This window comes from Oryx dammah, unplaced genomic scaffold (assembly GCF_014754425.2).
Source record: "Oryx dammah isolate SB20612 unplaced genomic scaffold, SCBI_Odam_1.1 HiC_scaffold_4, whole genome shotgun sequence".
NCBI classification, from domain to species: domain Eukaryota; kingdom Metazoa; phylum Chordata; class Mammalia; order Artiodactyla; family Bovidae; genus Oryx; species Oryx dammah.
Genome location: NW_024070188.1, coordinates 58,112,939 through 58,138,272, shown reverse-complemented (window position 1 = coordinate 58,138,272; position 25,334 = coordinate 58,112,939). Strand labels below are relative to the sequence as shown.

Here is a 25,334-nt window from a genome sequence, read left to right as displayed (position 1 = left end):
TTATTTTCTCATAGTTTTGAAGACAGGAAGTTTGAAATCAAGGTATTTGCAGGACTGGTTACCACTAAGGGGGGTGGAATCTGTTCCATGCCTTTCTCTTAGCTTCTGAGGTTTGCCAGCAATCTTGATGTTCCTTCGTTTGTGACAGCGTAACTCCAGTCTTCACAGGATGTTCTCCCTGTGTGCATATCTGTCTCTGTGTCCAAATTAATTATATATAGAATAATTCTATTCCCAAATAAGGTCTTGATATGGGGTGCTGGGGTTGGGACTTTGACCTATATATTTTGTGGGGACGCAATTCAACCCATGACAGATGTCAAAAAAGAAGGGGATGAAGAACAGTTTAAATAATAGGAAAGATCTTTGTGTTGAACTGAAGAAAGGTTTACTTGAAAGACCAAAGGTGGGAACAGAAGCTAAACCAGCGCACAGGAAAGATTTTATATCAGGGAGTGGTGGGGCCTAGCTGAGCTGAGTTCAAATTCCAGCTAACTCTGTGGCCTTTGGCAAATGGCTTATTTTTCTGAGTCAGTAAAGTGATAATACTAGAATATTGTGAGGAGTAAAAAGAGATAATCGTTCAAAGTGTTCACCACTGCCTGTGAAGCAGTAGCTCTTGTTGTTCAGTCTCATTCACCTTGGACTCTTTGTGACCCCACGGACTGCAGCACGCCAGGCTTCCCTGTCCATCACCATCTCCCAGAGCTTGCTCAAAGTCATGTCCACCGAGTCCGTGAGGCCCTCCAACCATCTCATCCTCTGTCGTCCCCTTCTCCTCCTGCCCTCAATCTTTCCCAGCATCAGTCTTTTCCAGTGGGTCAGCTCTTCACATCAGGTGGCTGAAGTATTGGAGCTTCAGTTTCAGCATCAGTCCTTTCAGTGAGTATTCAGGTTGATTTCCCTCAAGATTGACTGGCTTGATCATCTTGCTGTCCAAGGGACTGTCAAGAGTCTTCTCCAGTGACATAGTTACTTACCTTATAAATAACTTCACAGGAGAATACATGGAGAGGTTCTTAATATAACCTTTCTCCTGTCCTAAAGCATCTAGCATTTAGTACAGTGACTTACAAATTGGAGTTACTAAACCAGTGTGTACTAAATGAATTCATGGAATGAAATAAGATTAAAGAAGCATCTGGGTAGTCAGCACACCAAAAACAAAGCCATGTTGACATCTACTGTGACAAATTAATGCCTGTTGTGAGCTAGTTGGAGGCTATGGGAATCCCAGAAAACCACTTTTAATTTGAAAACTTTCAAATGTTTCCACTTTGGGGAGTAGAAATAAATATAATGGATGGACATGGAAGCTAAAAACATGAAAACAACTCAAAACTATTATCCCGCTGAAGCTCCAGAACATAGGTCTAGCCTCGGCTTATGTAGCATATGATTTTAAACATACTGAAGAAAAATAATTGTAGTTGAAAAATAGCTGTAGCAGAATCCAGTTATATCAAAGGATGAATCAAAGGAGAAAGCAGTTGGTGAGAGGAAACAGCATAAAAAAGAATGCAATAGATGAATGAGAGTGGGGTGGAATAGATTAATGAAGTCTCTAAGTAGCAGTTTGTAAAAGTAATGTCTAAGTTTTCTGAAGTCTTACTAAAAATGTTTCCTCAGCCCTTGTTTTTCTTGCTACCAGATGCTACCCAGAGCTGTCTGGGTGCTGTGGCGGCTCACCACAGGCTTGGTTCAGGATTGGTAGGAACGAAACAATTAGAGGCAATACTTAATGTTCATGAATAAACTAATTATAAACCAGCAACATCGGCAATTTATAGACCAAGTAAATAGTGGCTAATGGAGCAAACCCTACATTAACGTTAAATTTATTCACTTGGCCAACAAGGAGAACCTGGGTGTGCAAAATTTCAGCTCCCAATACTGCTTCCTATAGACCAGCTCTGCTGTTACCTGTGTAACTTTTTTTTTTTGACAAATGGGTCCTGATGCTCTAACGTGTACTTGACAACTGCAGTTTTTATTGAAGAATCATTGGAATGAAGCCAGGTCTGCTGCTGTGCTTAAAACTAGAGCTATATTAAAGGGGCATGGTGGTGGAGTGGGGGAGGGTGGCGGCTGCTTCCCTGGTGACTCAGACAGTAAAGAATCTGCCTGCAATGTTATTTCTGGGTTGGGAAGATCCCCTGGAGGAGGGCATGGCAACCCACGCCAGTATTCTTGCCTGGAGAATCCCCATGGACAGAGGAGCCTGGTGGGCTACAATCCATGGGGTTGCAAAGACTCTGACACGACTGAGCAACGAAGCACATATATTAAAGGGGGGATAAAAGTCTTTCTTACACAACCAGTTTTAACGCCAACAAAGAAGTTAAAAGGCAGAGTGGTAGTTAAGAATTCTTCATATAGACTCCACTCTATACTATTTTCTGACTCTGTAGTCTTGGTTAAAGTACTTCTAGTCTCTGGGTCTCAAAAGTGCTTCAGCTATAAAACGAAGTAGAGAATTGATGAGATGCTCTTTAGCACATGGTTTGGACATTCTATGTCATCATTTAAACACTAATTCTAACTTTTAGTAAATGGTGAGCATCTATGTGGTCTGCCATAGTCATTTTGCAATATCGTATGACTTCAGCCACATGACACTTAGCTGTAGTTGCTGTCAGCTTCCCTCCCATGTCTCCAGGTTACAAATGGTTTCTTTATTTGTAAATGACAGCTGTTCCTTTTTTATATTAGGACAAGGCAATGGTACCCCACTCCAGTCCTCTTGCCTGGAAAATCCCATGGATGGAGGAGCCTGGTGGGCTGCAGTCCATGGGGTCACGAAGAATCGGACACGACTAAGCGAATTCACTTTCACTTTTCACTCTCATGCATTGGAGAGGGAAATGGCAACCCACTCCAGTGTTCTTGCCTTGAGAATCCCAGGGACGGGGGAGCCTGGTGGGCTGCCGTCTATGGTGTTGCACAGAGTCGGACCCGACTGAAGCGACTTAGCAGCAGCAGCAGCAGCAGCAAGCATGTTTAGTATAGAAAATTTGGATAATATTGTATCAATTATAGTTCATTGCATGCAACAGAGTAACCTATGGTTTACGTAAACCTCCCCCACCCCCGCCCACTGCCAAATGAATATACTTTATAGCAACTAGTTGGCTCAGAATAAAAGGGTTTGCTGAGCAATCAGGTTTAGGGAATGATAGAAACAGGGTGTCTCCAGAGATTTTGGTTATAGGAACTTTTACAAATTATTTTAGTGCTTCTCAAACTATCTGGCTAACTATATGACTAAATGAAGATCTTTCACCCAATCCATCACAGTTAAATAGTTTAATAAATACAATAAATATTCATTACTAGTGGTTTTGCAAGACTAACCCTCTTGCAGATAACAAATCTAAGTCTAAAAAGTTTAGAAACAACTACCTGCAGATCCTGGAGGATGGCCCAGAGCAGACAGAAGTGGAGAGTGGGGTTGGAGACTGACATCTGAGAAAACGGCACTGGCTGCATTCCCATGTTTACGGTTTTCAGTGTGAGGGGAGCCCCCAGTCAGCGCCACGTGGAGGAGCTAATAGTCAGAGGTCCTTGATTTTACTGCCTTGAAAACCAGAGGACAGAGTTTAGAGCAAACACAGCTGCCGAAAATGGAGGGGAGCGGTAGTCCCAGGAAGGAGAGAGCCAGAAAGGTGAAGACCAGTGTTCTGTGTAGTGATTCTGTGTAGAGACTCAGCTAAATCTCTGATTGGCCCCTGTACACATGCGTAGTGTTCAGTGTTGTTGTTCAGTCACAAAGTCCTGTCCGACTCTGACACCCTGGACTGCAGCACACCAAGCTCCCCTGTCCTTCACTATCTCCCGGAATTTGCTCAGATTCATGTCCATTGAGTTGGTGATGCTATCTAATCATGAAGTTTGAGCCAAGGTAGCTTAACTGTGCTGAAATTAGGAAAGAAAAAGCAATCAATATTCTTTGAAAGAACACAAGAGTATCCAGGGTTTCTACAATGTATTATTCATAATACATTATTTTTCTCCTATTAATTAAAAATACATACAACTATTAATTAAAAATACATACAACTATTTAAAGCAAAAAATTGTAATGCTTACGAAAACCAGAACATAAATAATTGGAAGCTGACACTGGATAACTGGACCTATATGGTGGTAAGGTTCTCATGCTTTGCATGAAGTGCTATAACATTAACTCAGAATAGACCAGAATTGTTAGGAATGTGTTTTGAAAACTCTAAGCAACCACTAAAAAATAACACAAAACGACATAGCTAAAAGCACAATAGGTAAATTCCAATGTAATTCCAAAATTTGTTTTCAGTTAAACAAAAAGACCATAAGAAAGAAGAAACTAATTAAAAAAAAAAACAGATGGGAAGATATAAAACAAATAATAAAATAGTAAACTTAGGGGACTTCCGTGGTAGCTCAGTGGTAAAGAATTCGCCTGCCAGTGCAGGAGAGATATGGGTTTGATCCCTGGTCTGGGAGGATCCCACGTGCTGCAGAGCGGCTAAACCTTTGTGCCACAACTATTGAGCCTGTACTCAAGCCGCAACTACTGAACTCATGCACCACAACCACTGAAGCCCCCACGCCTAGAGCCTGTGCTCTGCAAAGAAGAGTAGCCCCACTTGCCACAACTAGAGGAAAGCAGAAGCATCAATGAAAACCTAGCACAGCCAAAAATAAATAAGTAAATAAAATTTTAAAAAATAGTAGACTTAAATCCAACCATGTCAATACTCACCTTAAATGTAAATAAACTCTTTGCTCAAATTAAAAAATAGAGATCATTAGAATGGATTTTTAAAAAATCAACTATTCTGTCTATTAGAGATGCATTTTTAATATCCAAGACATGGATAGATTAAGAGTAAGAGGATGGAAAAACATATACACCATGCAACCAATAAACACTGGATGTGATTTTAGGCATGTAGTCCCTGAGTGGTGTGTACAACCCTCCTGATGTGTTACCAAATAACTTATGACAAATTCATTTTCTGCTCAAATGAACAGAAGTCAGTTATTTTAAAGAAACAGGGAACCCTGATTGATACAGATACTAGGAAGAAAAATAAAGAAGGATGAAGGGACAAAGGGTTATGGGGCTATATTTTGGATAGAGGGGTAAGATTGAACTCAGAAGAGGTAACATTTAAACAAAGACCATATTATTATTCCATTTTAGTTTGTAAAGAAAAAAATGTTTCATATGTGTATATATGTCTAGATGAACATATAAAAATATGAATAGATAGTTGTGGTAGGGTGATAATGGATCCCAAAGATATGTCCACATTCTAAATCCCTGCAAGTTATAAATGTTACCTTTTGAAAAAAAAGGGGCCAGGTGTGATTAAGTTAAATATCTTGAGATTAAGAGATTATTTTGGATTTTGTCTCAGTGAAATTGATCTTGAACTATTGGCCTGCAGGGCTGTGTTATTTTAAGCTGCCAAATTCATGGTTATTTCTTACAGTGGGTGCAGAAAACTAATAACATGATAATATTTTCCATGATAACACTAAGGATCTGGAAGGAGGCTTGGAAGGAGAGGTTAGATGTGAGAGGAAGATAGGAGTATGAATATATGTACCACAAAATCTTTATGTAAATTAAAAAATAGTTGCAAAACAAGAATATACATTTTATGAAAATATATACAAACAAATTTTGTATTAAACATGCAAGAATGATTGTTGATGGGGAGAGAATGGGACTAAGAATACAGAGAAAGAGATGACAACAAATGAAAAATTCAGTTGAAGGATTGATTGGAAGATGAAGTTAAGGAAAATTCTTATAAGATGGAATGAAAAGAGAAAGAGATGAAAAGTAGAGTAATAAGTAAGAGGACCAGTCTAGCAACCCAATAGCTGCATAAAGAACAGTCTGGAAAGAAAGAACAACAAAAAAATAGAGTGAGAGAATGCAGTCATCAAATAAGTAATTCAAAAAAATTCTCTTCTATGGTTTGATGTTAGATTGGAGCAAGAATGTAGAGTAAAATAAGATTGGAGAAACTGGCAGGGGTTAGATCAAAAAGATTCTGGAGTCCACTTTAAGAAAACTTTGCTAGAGCTAATCCTGTTTAGTGTCTCTACAGGCTTTCCTTACCTACTTGCTTTCCCAGAAATATTTACATAATCTTCGAGACACACTGTAATACAAGTAAACAATTCTTCCAATATGTTTCTCTTACAGAATGCATTGCATTATAATAAATTGTTAATCAGTGTCTGTTTTATCGGCTAGAAGGGAGTATATATATTACCTAAGGGCAGAGACTGGACGGGGCTCACTTATTTTTGAATTCGCAATGCCTGGCACAGGATAGTAACTCTATAGTTCAAAGTTATTGTATTTTATCTTGGCCCCAAATTAAGAATTTTCCATTCCTTAAACTTTAACCCTTCCCAAAGAATAAATCCTACTTTTGCATTCCAGTCCCCTATAATGAAAAGGACACCTTTTTTGGGGTGTTAGTTCTAAAAGGTCTTGTAGGTCTTCATAGAATTGTTCAGCTTCTTCAGCATTGCTGGTTGGGGCATAGACTTGGATTACTGTGATATTGAATGGTTTGCCTTGGAAACGAACAGAGATCATTCTGTCGTTTTTGAGATTGCATCCAAGTACTGCATTTCAGACTCTTTTGTTGATCATGATGGCTACTCCATTTCTTCTAAGGGATTCCTGCCCACAGTAGTAGATATAATGGTCATCTGAGTTAAATTCACCCATTCCAGTCCATTTTAGTTCGCTGATTCCTAGAATGTTGACGTTCACTCTTGCCATCTCCTGTTTGACCACTTCCAATTTGCCTTGATTCATGGACCTAACGTTCCAGGTTCCTATGCAATATTGCTCTTTACAGCATCGGACCTTGCTTCTATCACCAGTCACATCTCCAACTAGGTATTGTTTTTGCTTTGGCTCCATCTCTTCATTCTTTCTGGAGTTATTTCTCCACTGATCTCCAGTAGCATATTGGGCACTTACTGACCTGGGGAGTTCCTCTTTCAGTATGCTATCATTTTGCCTTTTCATACTGTTCATGGGGTTCTCAGGGCAAGAATACTGAAGTGGTTTGCCATTCCCTTCTCCAGTGGACCATATTCTGTCCAAAATTACTGCAGATGATGACTGCAGCCATAAAATTAAAAGACGCTTACTCCTTGGAAGGAAAGTTATGACCAACCTAGATAGCATATTGAAAAGCAGAGATATTACTTTGCCAGCAAAGGTCTGTCTAGTCAAGGCTATTGTTTTTCCTGTGGTCATGTATGGATGTGAGAGTTGGACTGTGAAGAAAGCTGAGCGCCGAAGAATTGATGCTTTTGAACTGTGGTGTTGGAGAAGACTCTTGAGAGTCCCTGGGACTGCAAGGAGATCCAACCAGTCCATTCTGAAGGAGATCAGCCCTGGGTGTTCTTTGAAAGGAATGTTGCTAAAGCTGAAACTCCAGTACTTTGGCCACCTCATGTGAAGAGTTGACTCATTGGAAAAGACTCTGATGCTGGGAGGGATTGGGGGCAGGAGGAGAAGGGGACAACAGAGGATGAGATGGCTGGATGGCGTCACCGACTCAATAGACGTGAGTCTGAGTGAACTCCGGAGTTGGTGATGGACAGGGAGGCCTGGTGTGCTGCAATTCACGGGGTCGCAAATAGTCAGACACGACTGAGCGACTGAACTGAACTGAAACAGTAAATCAGTTGAAGATAAGTGAAGCCTCTGTTTTTTGTGTGCCAGAAAATTGTGAGGGTGAGAATAACATAGCAGCCTTCACTTTCCAGAGCCAATCCCTCCACATACTTTATCACCAGTGCTCACAACCACTCTCCGTGACAGGCGTTACAATCCCAGTCACACAGATGGAGAAACTGACCTGTGACGCAAAGTCACAATCAGCTAGTACAGACATCCCTGGATATCCAAGGATATCTGTTCTGGGACCACCAAGACCCCAACACAGATGCTGAAGTCCCCTATATAAAATGGCATAGCCTTTGCATATAACCTATAGCACATCCTTCTATGTGCTTTAAATCATTTCTAGGTGATTTATAATACCCAGTGCAATGTAAATGTTATAAATGAAATTTAAATAATTTACAAATGGTTGCTCCTGCTTGGCAAATTCAAGTTTTGCTTTTTGGAAATTTCTAGAAAAAAATTTAAAAAATATTTTCAATTTCCTTCCTCCTTATTTGAATCCCAGGAATGCAGAAGGAGGGTATGTCCTGCTGAGAACAAGTGCCTGAACTGAACGTCAAGCCTCTCCTTCCAGAAGTGCTTTTCCCAGCAACTCCACCATGTGTCTTCAACATTCATTATAATTCTTGCAATTTTTTTTTTTTTAACTCAGAGTACTTCACATCAGTTAATTCATTTCCAGGTTACTAATATCTGGCTTCAGTGGTTACAAACACTACGCCATTCACCCATTCTAAAGAATAACTCACTCAATAAAATGTCCTGGCTACTCTCCGCTTCTGAGATGGGCTGCATTCTGCGTATGGAATATGCATCTCTCTAAATAAACTTGATTTTACTTTAAAAAAAAAAAAAGAGTCGTTATAAACCTAATTTCCTAATTCACATTTGCATTTTTAAATGTCACAGTCGTGTCCGACTCTTTGCGACCACGGACTGTAGCCCGCCAGGCTCTTCTGTGCATGGGCTTTCCCAGGCAAGAATACTGGAGTTGGTTGCCATTTCCTTCTCCAGGGGACCTTCCCCACCCGGAGATGGATCACACGTCTCCAGCATTGCAGTTGCATTCTTTATCACTGAACCGCCGGGAAGCCAGTTTCAATTTTATGTACTACCTATCTTTTTTGTGTCTACATAAGCTTCCTTTCTTACTCTTGGTATTCCTAAATTTTACTCATTTTAAGATATGGGGTTCAGTTATATGAAATACAGACTCTTTTTTTTTTTTTTTTCTTTCCCACACAGAAACAAAATGGACAAGACATGAGTGTTTGTGGACACGACAGGTCCTGGCTGTTGGATAACAGGCTGAGCCTTAAAAAAAAAAAAAAAAAAAAAAGTCATAGCTCCGCCCCCGCCCCGCCCCGCCCCGCCTCCGGGAGCTCCTCTCCGTTGTCCAGATCTGCGTGGAATTCCGAGCGCGCTGTCCTTAGGCAATCCGGGATGTCTAGGCCGCGCTGAGCGGTGGCCGTCTGCGCTTCTGCTCGTTCGTGGTCGGGTCCCAGGGGCTTGGACCCGGGAGCCAAGGCGCCGGAGACCGCGCACCGCATATGGACTCGCCGGGAGACTCCGAAGGCCCACGCCCCCCAGGAGGTGACGGAGAGCCGGGGGCCAGTTGCACCTCTGTGGCTTGGGTTCTGTGTCTTGAACAGCGATTTGAATCGCCTTTAGCTTGGTTTGTTTTAGAGAGATTGGAAAAGGCAGGGTCCTGGCAGTGGGTATTTTTTCTCCCTGGAAAGGGTTAAAGTTTGGCGTAACAGGATGTGGTCTCTGATGACTTTCTGTGGCTCTTCTTTTAAGTAGTGTGTGTGTTTAAGAACGCATTCAAATAAGTATGCCCTTTAGGAAAACGCAAATGATGGCATTTCCAGCCCCATGTTATCCCCCTAACCCCTTTAACTCTTTCAGTTCCTTTCCTCGTCCACTACCAAAATTTTTAAAACTTCTCAAGACTTTTTTCTGTTTCACGGATTTCTTTTTCTAGACAGCAGTGGCAACCTCTGAAAATACAGAAAATATGAAATATATTTTTTTAAACTTCTTTTCTCTCAAAACCATTTATAATTTAAAAATTGCAAATTGATTTACTGGGTGTTTGGAACTGAGTAATTGACCTGATGTCTTTAAATGAAATGGTAATTTAGCCCTGGGAATAAATATTAAATTATTTGATGCAGAAGACCAAGAATTACTGTAAAACACTACTGACTTATAGATTTATGACACTTGTTTTTCCAGGAGCTGCCACTAAGTATTACTTCTCCAGTTGAAAGATTTAGTTTGTTTTTTCCTACTTAGACTTCACTTGACTTCAATAGTTTTTCTGCTGTTCAGTCAATAAGTCATGTCTGACTGTTTCAGATTCCATGGACTATAGCCGGCCAGGCTCCTCTGTCCATGGGATTCTCCAGGCAGGAATACTGGAGTGGCTGCCATTTCCTTCTCCAGGGGATCTTCCCGAGCCAGGGATCGAACCGCATCTCCTGCTTGGCAGGCAGCTTCTTTGCCACCTTAGTGAAGTTCCTCAGTCATGTCCGGCTCTTTGCAACCCCGTGGACTTTAGCCCACCAGGCTCCTCCATCCATGGGATTATCCAGGCAAGAATACTGGAGTGGGTTGCCGTACTGAGCCACCTTGATAAACCACTAACAGGACGTGGTTAAGACATGATTGAGCCCATGTAGCATGTGAAGCTAGTAACCTGTGAAAATGGACTTCCCTAGCGGCTCTGACAGTAAAGCATCCACCTGCCATGAAGTAGACCTGGGTTTGATCCCTGGGTCAGGAAGATCCCCTTGGAGAAGAGAATGGCTATCCTCTCCAGGATTCTTGCCTGGAGAATTCCGTGGACAGAGGAACCTGGCAGGCTACAATCCAAGGGGTCCCAAAGAATTGGACACAACTGGGTGAGTAGCACTTTCACTTTTCAACCTGAAAAAGTACATTACTTCAGAGGACAGTACCATTTGGAAAGCACCCTGTGGCCTCATCACTGTTGAAAGAATCTATTAAAGGTGAAACAAATAAGCCTTAAGGTGAAGGCAAAACAAAGCAGATGGTTTGATAAATTCTGCACTGAAATTCTAATAGAGAACAGTAATGTAAATGAAAGTGGTATGTTTTGAAAATTTCAGTGATAGACAAGGATTGTGTTATATTAGACCAAATATGCTATATTCAAAATAGCCTTTAGCTCAGCAGATATTACCTTCAGAGTACATTGTCTGTACACAGAAATGACATTTCTGTACTTTGATCAGTAGCCCCCAGTTACATGTCTTTAATTGCAGCCTATTTGCTTTCAAGGTGATGGCCCTCCAGGAGGTGCAATGGAGACCTCCAGGTGGCTTTCAAGAGAACAGATTTTTGTACTGATATCAGCAGCTTCCATTAACTTAGGTTCCATGATGTGCTATTCTATCCTTGGACCCTTTTTCCCCAAGGAGGTAAGACATTTTGATATTCATATGAACTATTAATGTTTTTAAAAAGCCATTGACAAATTTCACTTGACAGTATGGAGAATGTGAAAACCTGCATATAGCAAAGATAATGTATAGAACTTCAGCCAACAGAAGAATTCTTATAGAATATTTGATACCAGAAGGAAAAAAAATTAGTCATAACATCATCTTGAGAAGTAATTCACCTAAATATAATTGACCTTCTGGAGATTGCTTTGCTTACCATGAAGTTTGATTCATCTGTTTGGCTTCTGCAACCGATTAAAAAAAAAAAAAAAAAAAGGAAGTGCACTGAATAACTGAGATTTCAATGTTATTGCGAAAGATCTATATTAAGACAGTTACAGTTCCCTGGATTTTGGGTTTATGAATATTTTGGAATTAGGAAGACATGGTCCACTCCCTTTTCTGAGTTGAATTTCGTATGAAATCTAGTTGCAATATTTGTGCCAAGGAGGAATTCTGATTAATATTGATTAGGTCCTTCTAATTATAGCATTTTATGTGATGTTCAGATCTATGGATAATGGCACAGACACAAAGGAATAACCCCTAGAGAATCCACCTGGAATCTGGAGGTCGGTGAGGTGTAGTATGGAGGAAATGACACTGTCTTGGCTGGGTGTAGACAATATGCCTGTGTGTTCTGCTTCATGCCCTCTTTGAACGCCTCAGCTCATGATGCAGGGGTCCTTCCCAGTCCTCTGACTTCTTTGATAACATGTGGTCCTTCCTTCTGTGTGCTACAAAAGATGATAAACATGGCTTCTCTGCTAAAAGAACAGTAGTACAACCCTGTACCCATTAAGTTCTTTTTAGTTTTCAGTGTACTTCCCAACATGTTTATCCCATTTGGTTTTTGGAGTAACTCTGTAAGATAGGCAGAATAGTCAGAATCCCATCCTATTGCAAATGAAGAAACAGACCCCAAAGTTAAGTGACTGGCCCAGTTCAGTTCTGTTTACTGAATGGGAATGGGATGTTTAACCATTTCCCACCCTAGAGTGTGCTAGGTATTGGATGTATTAGGGCTGGAAAAAAAGTAGGAAAATGTCCCTCTCTCATCGGTCCATTGGGAGGGAAAAAGTATGAAAAGAAAGTTGCAGAGTATTTGAATCTCCTTGAAGAGGATGTCCAAGGTGTAAGGAGACTCTAGGGAAGGGACTGGTTAATTTTGCGATGAGTGAGGCTGGCAGGTGTGGGAGGGAAGGAGAGAAGGAGTCATACTGAAAGGGACTTGACAGGGTAAGCCCAAGGTGAGTCTTGAGAAATGTTAGTTCCCAAGGTGAACAAGAGAGGCAAGTGTCCTCTAGGTTAGAAACTCACAGGAGACTGTCACGAAATTAGCAAGGTAAATAGCATGTTCTTAGGGAACCATGGACAATGGTGGGGCTTGTGTCTGGGTGCAGTAAGGTCCATTGGAGCTGAGGATCTGAAAAGGCAGGTTGGTGCTCAAATGCAAGCAAGGGTCTTTCTATGCAGATCAAAGATGTCAGTGAGAAGTCATCAGAGATATTTGGGCAAGACAGATTAGACTGGACAGATATGGATTTGGGGGAAAGAAGATGAGGAATGGAAGCTGTGGAATTAAGACAGAGAAGAACCGGAGTAGTGGCCAGCTAGATAGAAGGACATGTCCGATTCAGCTGGAACTCAGTGAGAGTAACCAGTTAGATTCTTCTTAGTGAAATACAGTGGAGAAGGCAATGGCAACCCACTCCAGTACTCTTGTCTGGAAAATCCCATGGACACAGGAGCCTGGTAGGCTACAGTCCATGGGGTTGCTAGGAGTCGGACACAACTGAGCGACTTCACTTTCACTTTTCACTTTCATACATTGGAGAAGGAAATGGCAACCCACTCCAGTATTCTTGCCTGGAGAATCCCAGGGACAGGGGAGCCTGGTGGGCTGCCGTCTATGGGGTCGCATAGAGTCAGACCAGACATGACTGAAGCAACTTAGCAGCAGTGAAATACAGACAGGAAAAACAGGCTGTGGGTGTGTGCTTTCTTTCTTTTTTCTTAAGTGTTTGATTTACTTTTTTGCTTGCAAGAGGCAGGAGAGAGAGCATTCTAACTTTAAAAGGCATAGACATGAAGAGTGAGCTCTTCTTTTTCATTTTTAATAAAAGCATTAGAGTTGACAAACACACTGGCAAAACTTGCTCTTCCCCTTGTGTATTCTGTTATTCGTTACTGTTTTGTTTGTGTTTAGTTGCTAAGTTGTACCCGACTCAGTGCAATCCCATGGATTGTAGCCTGCCGGGCTCCTCTGTCCATGGGATTTCCCAAGCAAGAATACTGGAGTGAGTTCCCATTTCCTCCTCCAAGGAATCTTCCTGACCTGGGGATTGAACCCTCATCTCCTGCATTGGCAGACCGTTTCTTTACCACTGAGCCACTGGGGAAGCCCTATCATGCTTCTTGTTAACGAGCTAATTAGGTCAAGGAAAAACAAGGTTCTTCTTAACTTGTGGTATAGAATTAATGTTTCTACTCATCCTTTTTCTGCCCCCCTCCTCCTTTGGCAGAGGATAATGAATAAACTATTGTTTTTGACAACCGTTCTTGCCATCCTAACATGCAGCAGGATCCGCATGTCAAAAGCAGTATTCAGTTGCTGCTGTGGTGTGTGATTCTAGAACGTGCTAAGTCCCCATCCCACTTTCACAGAGAATGTGGGAACCTGTGCAAGATGGAAACTGGTAGGACTGCTTTGACCATGACACAAGTATCTTTTGCAAGTCTGTGTCCTCATCTATAAAAGGGGGCCAGCTAAAAGTACATTCCTTACTTGTTTGAAACCATATAGATCAGCATGGCTCATAATGAGAGGCCAATAAATGTTAGTTGCTGTAACTACTATATATTTTCAGCCAGACTTGAGAACTAAATAACTTTCAGATCTATTAAGCAAACAACATGGATATAGCTTGACCTATGATTGTTCTTTCTACATCTTTTTTTTTTTTTGCCACATCTCGGCCACTGGGATCTTACTTAGTTCCCTGACCAGGAATCGAACCTGTGCCTCTTGCATTGGGAACATGGAGTCTTAACCACTGGACCACTGGGGAAGTTCTTGTTTCCACATCTTAATTGACCCCTTTGATAACACCTTCCCTTTGAGTTACCTGTTCTGTGTGACTAGGGCTGCTATAACAAAGTACCACAGACTGGGGACAACAGAAATGTATTGTCTCACAGCTCTGAAGTCCAAAATCATTGTCATTGGTAGAGTCAGTTCCTTCTGAGGGCTATGAGGAGAGAATCTGTCCCAGGCTTCTCTCTTTGGCTTGTAGGTGGGCAACTTCTCCCTGTGTCTCCTCACATTATCTTCCCTCTACACGTGTCTCTCTGAAGACACTTCCCCTTTTTACAAAGATATGAGTAATACTGGGTTAGACTCCACCCTTCGTGACCTCTTTCAACTGGTTACTCCCGCAAAGACTTTCTCTCCAAATAAGGTCACCTTCTAAGTTGCTATGAGAAACCTAGACAGTGTATTTAAAGCAGAGATACCACTTTGCCAACAAAGGTCCATGTAGTCAAAGCTATGGCTTTTCCAGTAGTCATGTGCAGATGTGAAATTTAGACCATAAAGAAGGCTGAGTGCCAAAGAATTGATGCTTTTGAACTGTGGTGCTGGAGAAGACTCCTGAGAATCCCTTGGACAGTGAGGAGATCAAACCAGTCAATCCTAAAGGAGATCAATCCTGAGTATTCATTGGAAGAACTGATGCTGAAGCTGAAGCTCCAATACTTTGGCCACCTGATGCAAAGAACTGACTCATCGAAAAAGACCCTGATGCTGGGAAAGATTGAAGGCAGGAAGAGAAGAGGGTGACAGAGGATGAGATGGTTGGATGGCGTCACTGTCTCAATGGACATGAGTTTGAGCAAACTCCAAAAAATAGTGAAGGACAGGGAAGCCTGGCATGTTGCAGTCCATGAGGTCACAAAAAGTCAGACATGACTTAGTGACTCAACAACAACAGCTGAAGTACTGAGAGTTAGGACATCAGTATAAGAAGTTTGAGGGACACAGTGAGCCCCCTGGCACCCCATGATGCTTGGTGTGGTAGAAGCATGGAATCCATGTTCCTGTCTACATACAGCATAACCTTTGGCTAGGATGCCAGTGAAGACATTTTTCACAGTGAGAGCTCTCTTTTCTCTATACCCTTACCTCGTATGATGATTAGTGATGGAAATGGTTAATCCTGAGTCTCATCAAATTATGGGCTGAAATCCCACCCAAGCAGTTTCTAGAATGCTTTAAGTTCAACTTCTCCACTCTCTCCCACAACCAGGCACTTAGGGACTACACTTCAGGGGTAGGAAATGCTTCCCAGGGTGAGAGGGCCTTTCCTTCCTGTAGTTTAGCAAGGAAAAGTAGAGTTCACCTGGACTTCCCTGGTGGTCTAAGAGTTAAGACTGTGCTTCCACTGCAGGGGGTACAGGTTCAATCCCTGGTCTGGAAGTTTCACAAGCCATGTGATAGGGCCAAAATTAGAAAAAGATAGAGTTCACCCATCTGGATTCCTGTGGTATGATGCTTTGAGAAATGTAGGATTTATTTAGAAACACAATGTAAGAATATATTTTTTTAAAGACAAAGATTGAATGATTATCATAACTTCCTATAAGAAGTGATAAACTTATTTTTTATCTTAAAATTGTAGTTAGAGTGAAAAGATTAATAAATAGAATTAAGACTGTTGTGGATGACAGATTTTAAAGGGAGTATGTGTGTACACACACATTTCTGTATTTAGAGTAGAGTGATTTGTGGAAGAGCTGAAGCTCTGGGAAAGGATGAATCTAAGTCACATCTTCTAACTATAAATATCCACTGCTGGCTCCTGTGTGATGCATAGAAGGTGCTGAATAAATGACCACTGACTGCCCGAGAGGACAGATGTGTGTTTCAGACTTAGTGCTTCATGGTTTGCCAAGTTGCCAGTCTTATCTTAAAAAATTAAACTCATATTTTAACCCTTTAAATGGTTATACCTAGAACCTGATCTAAGGATCCACCATAATTCCAAGGTTTTAGAAAGGTTTTCAAACCTCTGTCTATTCAGTTGTACAACACAACTAATAGTAGCATTTGAAGTTCAAAAGAAGTAGTTTTAGAATAAGCACTGTATCCTCTATAGCAATTGGAGAATGTAATGGCAACCCACTCCAGTATTCTTGCCTGGAGAATCCCATAGATAGAAGAGCCTGGCAGGCTACAGTCCATGGGGTCATAAGAGTCTGACACAACTTAGTGATTAAAGCACCAGCACCAGCACCACCTGTAGCAAATTTAGGAGCCGTGATAGAGTAGTCTATAAACAATCATAGGAATCACTGATGGGCGAAAAATTACTCCAGATGCAGCATGTTGGGAGGAGAGGGAGCTTCTTTCATCTGTGTCATTGGTGTCAGGAAAGGAAAGTTTATCTTCTGTGAACTGTTAGGTAGTTGGTATCAGAAATAGAGAACTGAATGGTCTGAATGGCCCTTGGGATGCCTCATGTACTAGCTTAAGGAACTTTCTGTTAGATTTTTTAACCAGCAAACTAAAGTGGTTGGTTGGGTTTTTTTGGGGTTTTTTAGTGGCATTTGATCCTGTAACTAAATGTGATATTGAGTTGGAAAACCTTCCTCCCTTGTGTTTCACCTTTATGCTCACACTGCTACCACACTCACAACACATTTGACACCAGATGTGTAGGTCCTTTTCCCACACCAAGCAATTCTCTGTGACACCAGTTGGATGTCCTACCATTCAATTCAGTTCTGATACTGATCTGTATTAGCCCAGACCCCACAAGTTAAGAGCTCAGTCCCACAAGACTGCCCTCTGCTTCAGATGTCAATTCCAAGTAGTACGTCTCCATGTTACCCCCAACTTCTGTCCAACTTGGCTACAAGTTACAGGTTCCCGTGTGTTGTGTGTATATATGTGTGTGTGTGTGTGTAAAGCTTCTTCAGTCTGACTCTTTGTGACCCTATAAACTGTAGCCTGCCAGGCTCCTCTGTCCATGGGATTCTCCAGGCAAGAATACTGGAGTGGGTTGCCATGCGCTGCTCCAGGGGATCTTCCCTACCCAGGGATTGAACCTGTGCCTCTTGTCTCCTGCATTAGCAGGCGGGTTCTTTATCACTAGCACCACTTGGGAAGCCCTCCCATGTGTTAGGGAAATTGGGCCTCTGACTTACTTCTGACCTGCCTGGACACCGCGGATCCTGCCTGCAAGCACAGCTAGTGCTTAGATAAGAAAAGGAGTGGGTCTTGGCATTCTTGAGCCTCTGAAGATCTGGCCAATCCCTGGGGTCTAACAAAATCCTATGACTCACGAAGTGAAACAAACTGCAGTGTAGATGTTAAAAAAGAACCCCAAAACCAGAGCTGCAGCTTTGCATGCAAACTGATGATGATATCAGTTTGAGGCCTGGGATTATAAGTGGGAGCCCCCAACCACAATTTGAAGTCTCACCCATGAGGTGGACACACCACTCAGAACCCTTTCCCATTGTGACTCCGGATTGCTATTAACAAGGGACTTGCCAGATCTGTTCAAGTCTGGATGTAGGTTGTTGGTGTATTGTCTATTAGTTCTCTCTCTTGTTTCTATTTCTTTTTTTTTTTAATGACTGCATGTTGAAATTAAATCTATAAAAATTGAAATTATTTATTTGTGTGTAATGAATGGTTTCTTCTGTTAGCAAATCCTTTAAACTTATAGGTAAAACTTTAGGCAAGACACAGTGACCCTCCCACTTCTCCAGCTAGGATTCAGTTACTTGCTGGAATGGCTTCCACAACTCAGGGAAACACTTGCTTAACACTCTTATAAAAGGATGTGATAAAGCATATAGCTGGGCATGTAGATGGGAGAGATACAGAGCGGGAGGTGTGTGGCAGCCCCCACGTCCCCTGCAGGTGAGCCACATTCCCAGATGCTCCACATGTTCACCGAGCCCAGAGGTCCCCAAATCCCACACCTTAGGGATTTTTATGCGGACTTAATCACGTAGGCACGATCAATCATTAACTCAGTTTCCAGCCCTTCTCTGGAGAATGGGGGGTGGGACCAAAAGCTCTAAACTTCTAATCATGGCTTGGTCTTTCTGGTGACTAATCCCCAAGCAGGAATCACCAAGAGTCACCCAGGAGATGCCAAGGGACTAGGCGCTTGGTGTCAGGAACCAGGGTCAAAGACCAAATATTAGAACATTATTACTCCTAGGGCTCTTATCACTAAGGAAGTTACAAGGATAGTCAGAGTTCTGTGCCAAGAACTGGGGGCAGAGACCAATAAGTGTATTTTCTATGAACTCAAAGATACCAAAAAGAAAGCATTTCAAGATCAACTGTTGGCTTAGTTCTACAGGAGATGCAGAGCTTACATTTCCTCAACCAAGGCTTTTTGTTTTGTTTATACTCTAATTCTGATTTTGGCCTGCTAAAGCTAACAATTCTTATTTTGCTTAGGGACAGACTTTATTGAGGTATAACTGTTATATAAAAATTTACACTTAAGGCTGTATATTGTCACCCTGCTTATTTAACTTCTATGCAGAGTACATCATGAGAAACGCTGGACTGGAAGAAACACAAGCTGTAATCAAGATTGCCGGGAGAAATATCAATAACCTCAGATATGCAGATGACACCACCCTTATGGCAGAAAGTGAAGAGGAGCTAAAAAGCCTGTTGATGAAAGTGAAAGAGGAGAGCGAAAAAGTTGGCCTAAAGCTCAACATTCAGAGAACGAAGATCATGGCATCTGGTCACATCACTTCATGGCAAATAGATGGGGAAACAGTGTCAGACTTTATTTTTTGGGGCTCCAGGATCACTGCAGATGGTGACTGCAGCCATGAAATTAAAAGACGCTTACTCCTTGGAAGAAAAGTTATGACCAACCTAGATACCATATTGAAAAGCAGAGACATTACTTTGCTGACTAAGGTCCATCTAGTCAAGGCTATGGTTTTTCCTGTGGTCATGTATGGATGTGAGAGTTGGACTGTGAAGAAGGCTGAGCGCCGAAGAATTGATGCTTTTGAACTGTGGTGTTGGAGAAGACTCTTGAGAGTCCCTTGGACTGCAAGGAGATCCAACCAGTCCATTCTGAAGGAGATCAACCCTGGGATTTCTTTGGAAGGAATGATGCTAAAGCTGAAACTCCAGTACTTTGGCCACGTCATGCGAAGAACTGACTCATTGGAAAACACTCTGATGCTGGGAGGGATTGGGGGCAGGAGGAGAAGGGGACCCCCGAGGATGAGATGGCTGGATGGCATCACCGACTCGATGGACGTGAGTCTGGGTGAACTCCGGGAGATGGTGATGGACAGGGAGGCCTGGCGTACTGCGATTCATGGGGTTGCAAAGAGTCGGACACGACTGAGTGACTGAACTGAACTGAACTGAACTGAATATATGTATATTGATGAGTTTGGAAATATGCACATCATCTATAATGTCATCACTGCAATCAAAATACTAAACTTATTGAGCACCTCCAGAAAATCCCTTGGGTTTTCTTGTGGACTTTTTCTTTTTTCTTCTTCTTTTTGTGGTGAGAACATAACATGAGTTTAACAGAAAATTTAAAGAGCTATAATTCCCCACTGCCCCCTTCCCAAAGTCCCTGACAACCACCATTCTAAGCTCTGCTTTTATGAATTTAGCTATTGTAGTTACTTGATACAAGCAGAATCATGCAGCGTTTGTTCTTCTATGAAGGCTTACTTCATTTAGCGTCATTTCTTCAAGATTCATCCATATTGTTGCAGATGCCAAGATTTCCTTATTTTTGAGATGAATAATATTCTGTGTTATGTATATACCACATTTTCTTTGTCCATTCGTCTGTCGACGGACATTTGGGTTATTTCTATATTATCTTAGCTATTTCTTAGTTGTTTCTGTGTTATCTTAGCTAGTGCCACAGTGAGCATGGGATTGCAAATATCTCTGAGATGCTGCTTTCAATTCTTTTGGGTATATACACAGAAGAGGGATTGTTGGATTATATGGTAGTTCTGTTTTTAATGTTTGGGGGATCCTCCATATTGTTTTCCATAGAGGCTGCACCATTCTGCATTCCTGCCAACAGTGTATAAGGGTTCTGATTTCTTCACCTCCTCACCAACACTTGTTATCTTCTGTGCTTTCAATTATTTCTCTCTATCCTAACTGGTGTGAGATGATATCTCATTATGATTTTAATTTGCATTTCCCTGATGATTACTGATCTTGAGCAGCTTTTCTTATACCTGGTGGCCATTTGTATGTCTCTTTTTTAGAGAAATGTCTGTTGAAATCCTTTTCTCATTTTTACATCATGTTCTTTGTGGTGTTTTTTTATTAATAGATTATTGAATTGTAGGAGAGTCTTACATATTTTGGATATTAGCTACTTATATGGAGATGGTTTACAAATTGCTTTCTCCCATTCTGTAGATTGCCTTTTCACTCTGTTGATCGTTTTCTTTGCTGTGAAGATTTTTAGTTTAGTGTAATTCCATTTGTTTGATTTGTCTTCTTGCTTAGGTTTTTGGCGTCAAATATAAGAAATCATTGCCAAAATCAATGTCATGACCTATACGGGAAAATAATCTAAGTAAGAGTAGACATGCGTATATGTATAACTGATTTACTTTTCTGTACAGTGAACTAACACAACATTGTAAATCAACTATACTCCAATAAGAATTTTTTAGAAGTCCCCCATCCACCGTTTTCTTCAAAAAGTTTTAACAGTTTCAGATTTTATGTTTAAGTCTAGTTTGCTTTCAGTTTAGTTTGTGAGTGCTCTAAGATAGGGATCCAGTTTCATTCCTTAGCATGTGGATGTCCAGTTTTTCCGACATCATTTGTTGAAGAGAGTGTCTCTTCCCCATTGTGTGTTCTTGGCACCCTCATGGAAGATGGATTGACCATGTTTGTTTAGGTTTATTTCTGAGCTCTCTGTTCTGTTCCATTGATCCATATGTCTGTCTTTAGGCCAGTATTGTACTGTTTTAATTACTACACCTTTGTAATCTATTTTCAACATCAAGAGGTGTGATACCTCCAGTTTTACTCTTTTTTCTCAAGATCGTAAAGTTAAGTGAGTGAATTATTTTCATGTCAGAGAACTAAGTTTTACTACAGTTACCTTTCCCTTCTTGGCCTGTTTATTCTGAAATAATAATCTTTGAAATTGCTTTACAGATAAAGGTTACAGGAGGATGATCTTCTGATCTAGTAGCTCCATTTTTTCCCATACTGTTGCTAATTTATCTTTCAAACTTTTTCTTTTCTGTTTTTTTTTTTTTTTTTTAAAGGCTGAAAAGAAAGGAGCCAGCAATACAGTTATTGGTATGATCTTTGGATGTTATGCTTTGTTTGACTTTCTGGCATCTTTGGTATTTGGAAAATATGTAAGTATTAATTTTTTTAAACGGTGTAATGAGTTATTCTAATTACAAGTCTAAAATTTCCACTGATGCAGAAATAACCAGCATCTTATGTTATGAACTGTGCTTCAGTTGACAGTTCCATTCTTATGGCTGATTGATTTTTAACTCTTCCATGTTTGTAAGAATGCATGTTGTCATTCCACTAAAGAATTACGTTTTGTTAACTGTATATATATTCCCCAAATCTGTTTCCTGATACAGTGGACTTGTTTATGTCACTATAGACTTGTAGCAGTCATCAATTTACCACTTTTCTTTGATGTTTATTATAGCTTGTACAGATTGGAGCAAAATTTATGTTTGTAGCAGGAATGTTTGTCTCAGGAGCAGTTACAGTTCTCTTTGGGTAAGTCATGTTCTGATATGTTTGGAAGCCTGAACAGATTTCCTAATTTATCTTCAGTTTAAGATGTTAATGTTTTCTTTAAATCAATCATTACCATTGATTATCAAATGCCTGGCATATGAATAATGGTGAAGGGCATTGGATGGTGTGGAGAATGAAATGAATGACATTGATCTTAAGAAAAAAATCCTCTAGGGGATCACCATAAAGTTGGCTGCTGAATCTGTTCTTTAGGACTTGTGTGACTTGAGTGACAGAAACTTAACACACTTTTCTGAGTCACAGATTTTTTTGGCTTAAGCAAAAAAGTGAGTTTCTTGTCTAAACAATCAGCTAAAGAAGATCATAATGTAGATGTTAAGATAATGTTATCAGAAGTCTTTCTCAGGTTCCTGATTTTGCCCTTTTTTTTTTTTTTTTTTTTTTCCCGCTTGGGGAAGACCTAAATCTAAGTCTTTCTGCATAGCTTCTTGTTAGATTGACTCTACATTTTTCAAAAGGCCTACTTGGTATTATTATTTAAGACATCAAATATTTCAGTAGAAAAGGACAATGAGGCTGTTATTATGACTCAAATTCCTCCTACTAAAAATATAACAAACTCTTAAAAATTCATATTCTAAAGTGACTTATTTTAATAACTATGATTGAAGTGTTACTGTTTTCAGTGAGTACAGTTAAATAAAATCAATTTGGCATTTGAGGATTGTCTTATTCTTTTTTAGTCTCTTGGACCAAGTTCCAGAAGGGGCAGTGTTTATTGCTATGTGTTTTCTACTGAGAATAACTGATGCAATAAGTTTCGAGGCAGCAATAACTGCGTCTTCTTCTATTCTTGCAAAGGCTTTTCCAAACAATGTGGCTACAGTATTGGTAAGTATTATATACACTTTTCCTATTTTCCTTTTAGTGTAGCTAAAATGTTTGCTTGACCTTTCAAGCCAAAGCTGGGGCCCATTCTTCTAGACCTGCTTTTTTTCTACTCTCTGTGTTTGTTACCTTTTACCCCAGTTTCTACTTTCAGCAGCAGGCTGTCAATAAATGTACCCTTAGTCTTACTTAGGTGCTTTTCCTGGGCTTACAAGCCCCTAAATAGGCAAAACCAAATACTCTTTCTTACCTCTTAAAAAAAAGCCTCCGTAGTAATATTTGCTATCTCTCTCTAGCCTAGATTGTGGCTGGGCTGCCTGAAGCAGATTTATACTAGAGGCCTGCTTCCACTTTTCCCAGAGTCATGGAAAGGATCTTAGAGATTGTCTTGAATTCCACATGTGCTTCTGTGCAGTGGGTCTGAGGACAGACTTCAGTTCAGTTCAGTTCAGTCGCTCAGTCCTGTCCGATTCTTTGCGACCCCATGAATTGCAGCACGCCAGCCCTCCCTGTCCATCACCAACTCCTGGAGTTCACCCAAACTCATGTGCATCGAGTCGGTGATGCCATCCAGCCATCTCATCCTCTGTTGTCCCCTTCTCCTCCTGCCCCCAATCCCTCCCAGCATCAGGGTCTTTTCCAGTGAGTCAACTCTTTGCATGAGGTGGCCAAAGTATTGGAGTTTCAGCCTCAGCATCAGTCCTTCCAATGAACACTCAGGACTGGCCTCCTTTATGATGGACTGGTTGGATCTCCTTGCAGTCCAAGGGACTCTCAAGAGTCTTCTCCAACTTACTTTACCATAAAAATCCAGAGCCTGGTAGCATCATATTGACATACATTCTCATATATTGCCCAGATGCCTTGACACAGAGTATTAGTGACATAGCAGATTCTTGTCCCAGCTTTTACCTGCTGCATTCTCTCCTCTGGACCCAGGCATTCCTGAAGGACTCCTGGTTTGTATATGAGAATAGGCACCACCCTCAGCTTCCTTGGTGGCTCAGAGGTTAAAGCATCTTCCTCCAATGCAGGAGACCTGGGTTTGATCCCTGGGTCAGGAAGATCCCCTGGAGAAGGAAATGGTAACCCACTCCAGTATTCTTGCCTGGAGAATCCCATGGACGGAGAAGCCTGGTAAGCTACAGTCCATGGTGTTGCAAAGAGTCGGACACAACTGAGCGACTTCACTTTCTTTTCTTTCTTTCTTTCACTTTCTTTCTTTCTTTCACTTTCTTTTCTTTCTTTCTTTCACTTTCAGAGATGTCAGATCTAATCAGCTCAGTATCACGTTCCCTCATTTACCCATATTAATACTACAGTTTGAAAGTTTTAACCATCAGGTAAACTATTTGCTGTATAAATATAAATATCCACACTTTTATTAAGTATATACCCATATATATTTATACAGTTAATGTAAGTACATATATCTGTATATGTATTGTATATCTGGATAAATTCACTTTAGGTTCTAAGCAATTTGTCATGCCATGCTGGCCACTGTAACAGATATACTATTTCCATTTCCAAAAAGTATATTTTTCAGAAGGGGTTCAGAAAGATGCTAGTCGGTTGACATGCTCTGTAAAACAAAGTTTTGTGGCTGAACATGTTTGAAGTAGGGCTTTGCTGTCCTGCAAGTTAGAGGTGGTCAGTTCACATTAGCGTGAGTTGTTTTCATTTTATGTGTGAACAGACTATAACATTTGCCCATTTTCCCACAGTACTGCTGATTTGTCTCATTCATTAATAGTTGCTGTCATGGTGTTTTTGGGAAATTAGTCTTTTGTCAGTACTTTTTCCCCATTCTTTGTCTTTTTTTTTTTGCTGTCCATAGTTTTTCATATTTTCATGTAACCAGAGTTATCAGTCTTCTTTTGTGTCTTCTGAGGTTTTATGCCATAATTAGAAAATTTGCTTCACTGTAAGGATTAGGAAAAAACTCTATATTTTATTTTTCTAGTACTTTTATCATTTCAATGTGCATGTTTAAATTTTTGGTCTGTCTTGGATGTGTGTGGGTGTTGTGTGTATAAATTGTAAAGTGGATAGAATTTTTTTCAGAACTTTCCATTAAAGCTTTGTTCATTTTTCAAATGAAACGTATTAACTCAATTTTCTTTTGTTTTCCCATTTTTAGGGAAGTCTTGAGACTTTCTCTGGACTGGGACTAGTGCTGGGGCCTCCTTTGGGTGGCTTTTTGTATCAGTCCTTTGGCTATGAGGTGCCTTTCATTTTTCTGGGATGCATAGTTCTGCTGATGGTTCCCCTCAACATGTATATTTTACCCAATTATGGTAAGACCTCATTTATTGCTCATTTTAAGAATCTTAAATTTAAGTATTTTTATGCCTTTGTAGGAGACCAAATTTAACATATACACTCTTTCATTTTATATAACCACTAATAGATTTGTAGTGTATGCGAAAGAATCAATTCTCTTATCAGAAATGTTACGATAGGC

The 25,334-nt window shown here is 40.7% G+C and overlaps 1 protein-coding gene across 2 annotated transcripts in view; it reads left to right on the top strand.

Annotated features, from left to right (window-relative positions):
• Positions 1 to 9,099: 9,099 nt before the first annotated feature.
• The window catches only part of SLC18B1 (solute carrier family 18 member B1), a 34,872-nt gene continuing 18,637 nt past the window's right edge, over positions 9,100 to 25,334 (top strand). The window contains exons 1-6 of one of the 2 annotated variants that reach the window (XM_040239254.1): positions 9,100 to 9,310; positions 11,024 to 11,163; positions 21,517 to 21,612; positions 21,924 to 21,997; positions 22,723 to 22,870; positions 25,011 to 25,167. In XM_040239254.1, the coding sequence (XP_040095188.1) occupies positions 9,268 to 9,310; positions 11,024 to 11,163; positions 21,517 to 21,612; positions 21,924 to 21,997; positions 22,723 to 22,870; positions 25,011 to 25,167 (658 nt within the window). In that variant the 5' untranslated portion in view covers positions 9,100 to 9,267. Of the gene's footprint in view, positions 9,311 to 10,342; positions 10,624 to 11,023; positions 11,164 to 21,516; positions 21,613 to 21,923; positions 21,998 to 22,722; positions 22,871 to 25,010; positions 25,168 to 25,334 lie in introns of those variants that run through there. The other variant, XM_040239255.1, reaches the window with a different exon arrangement.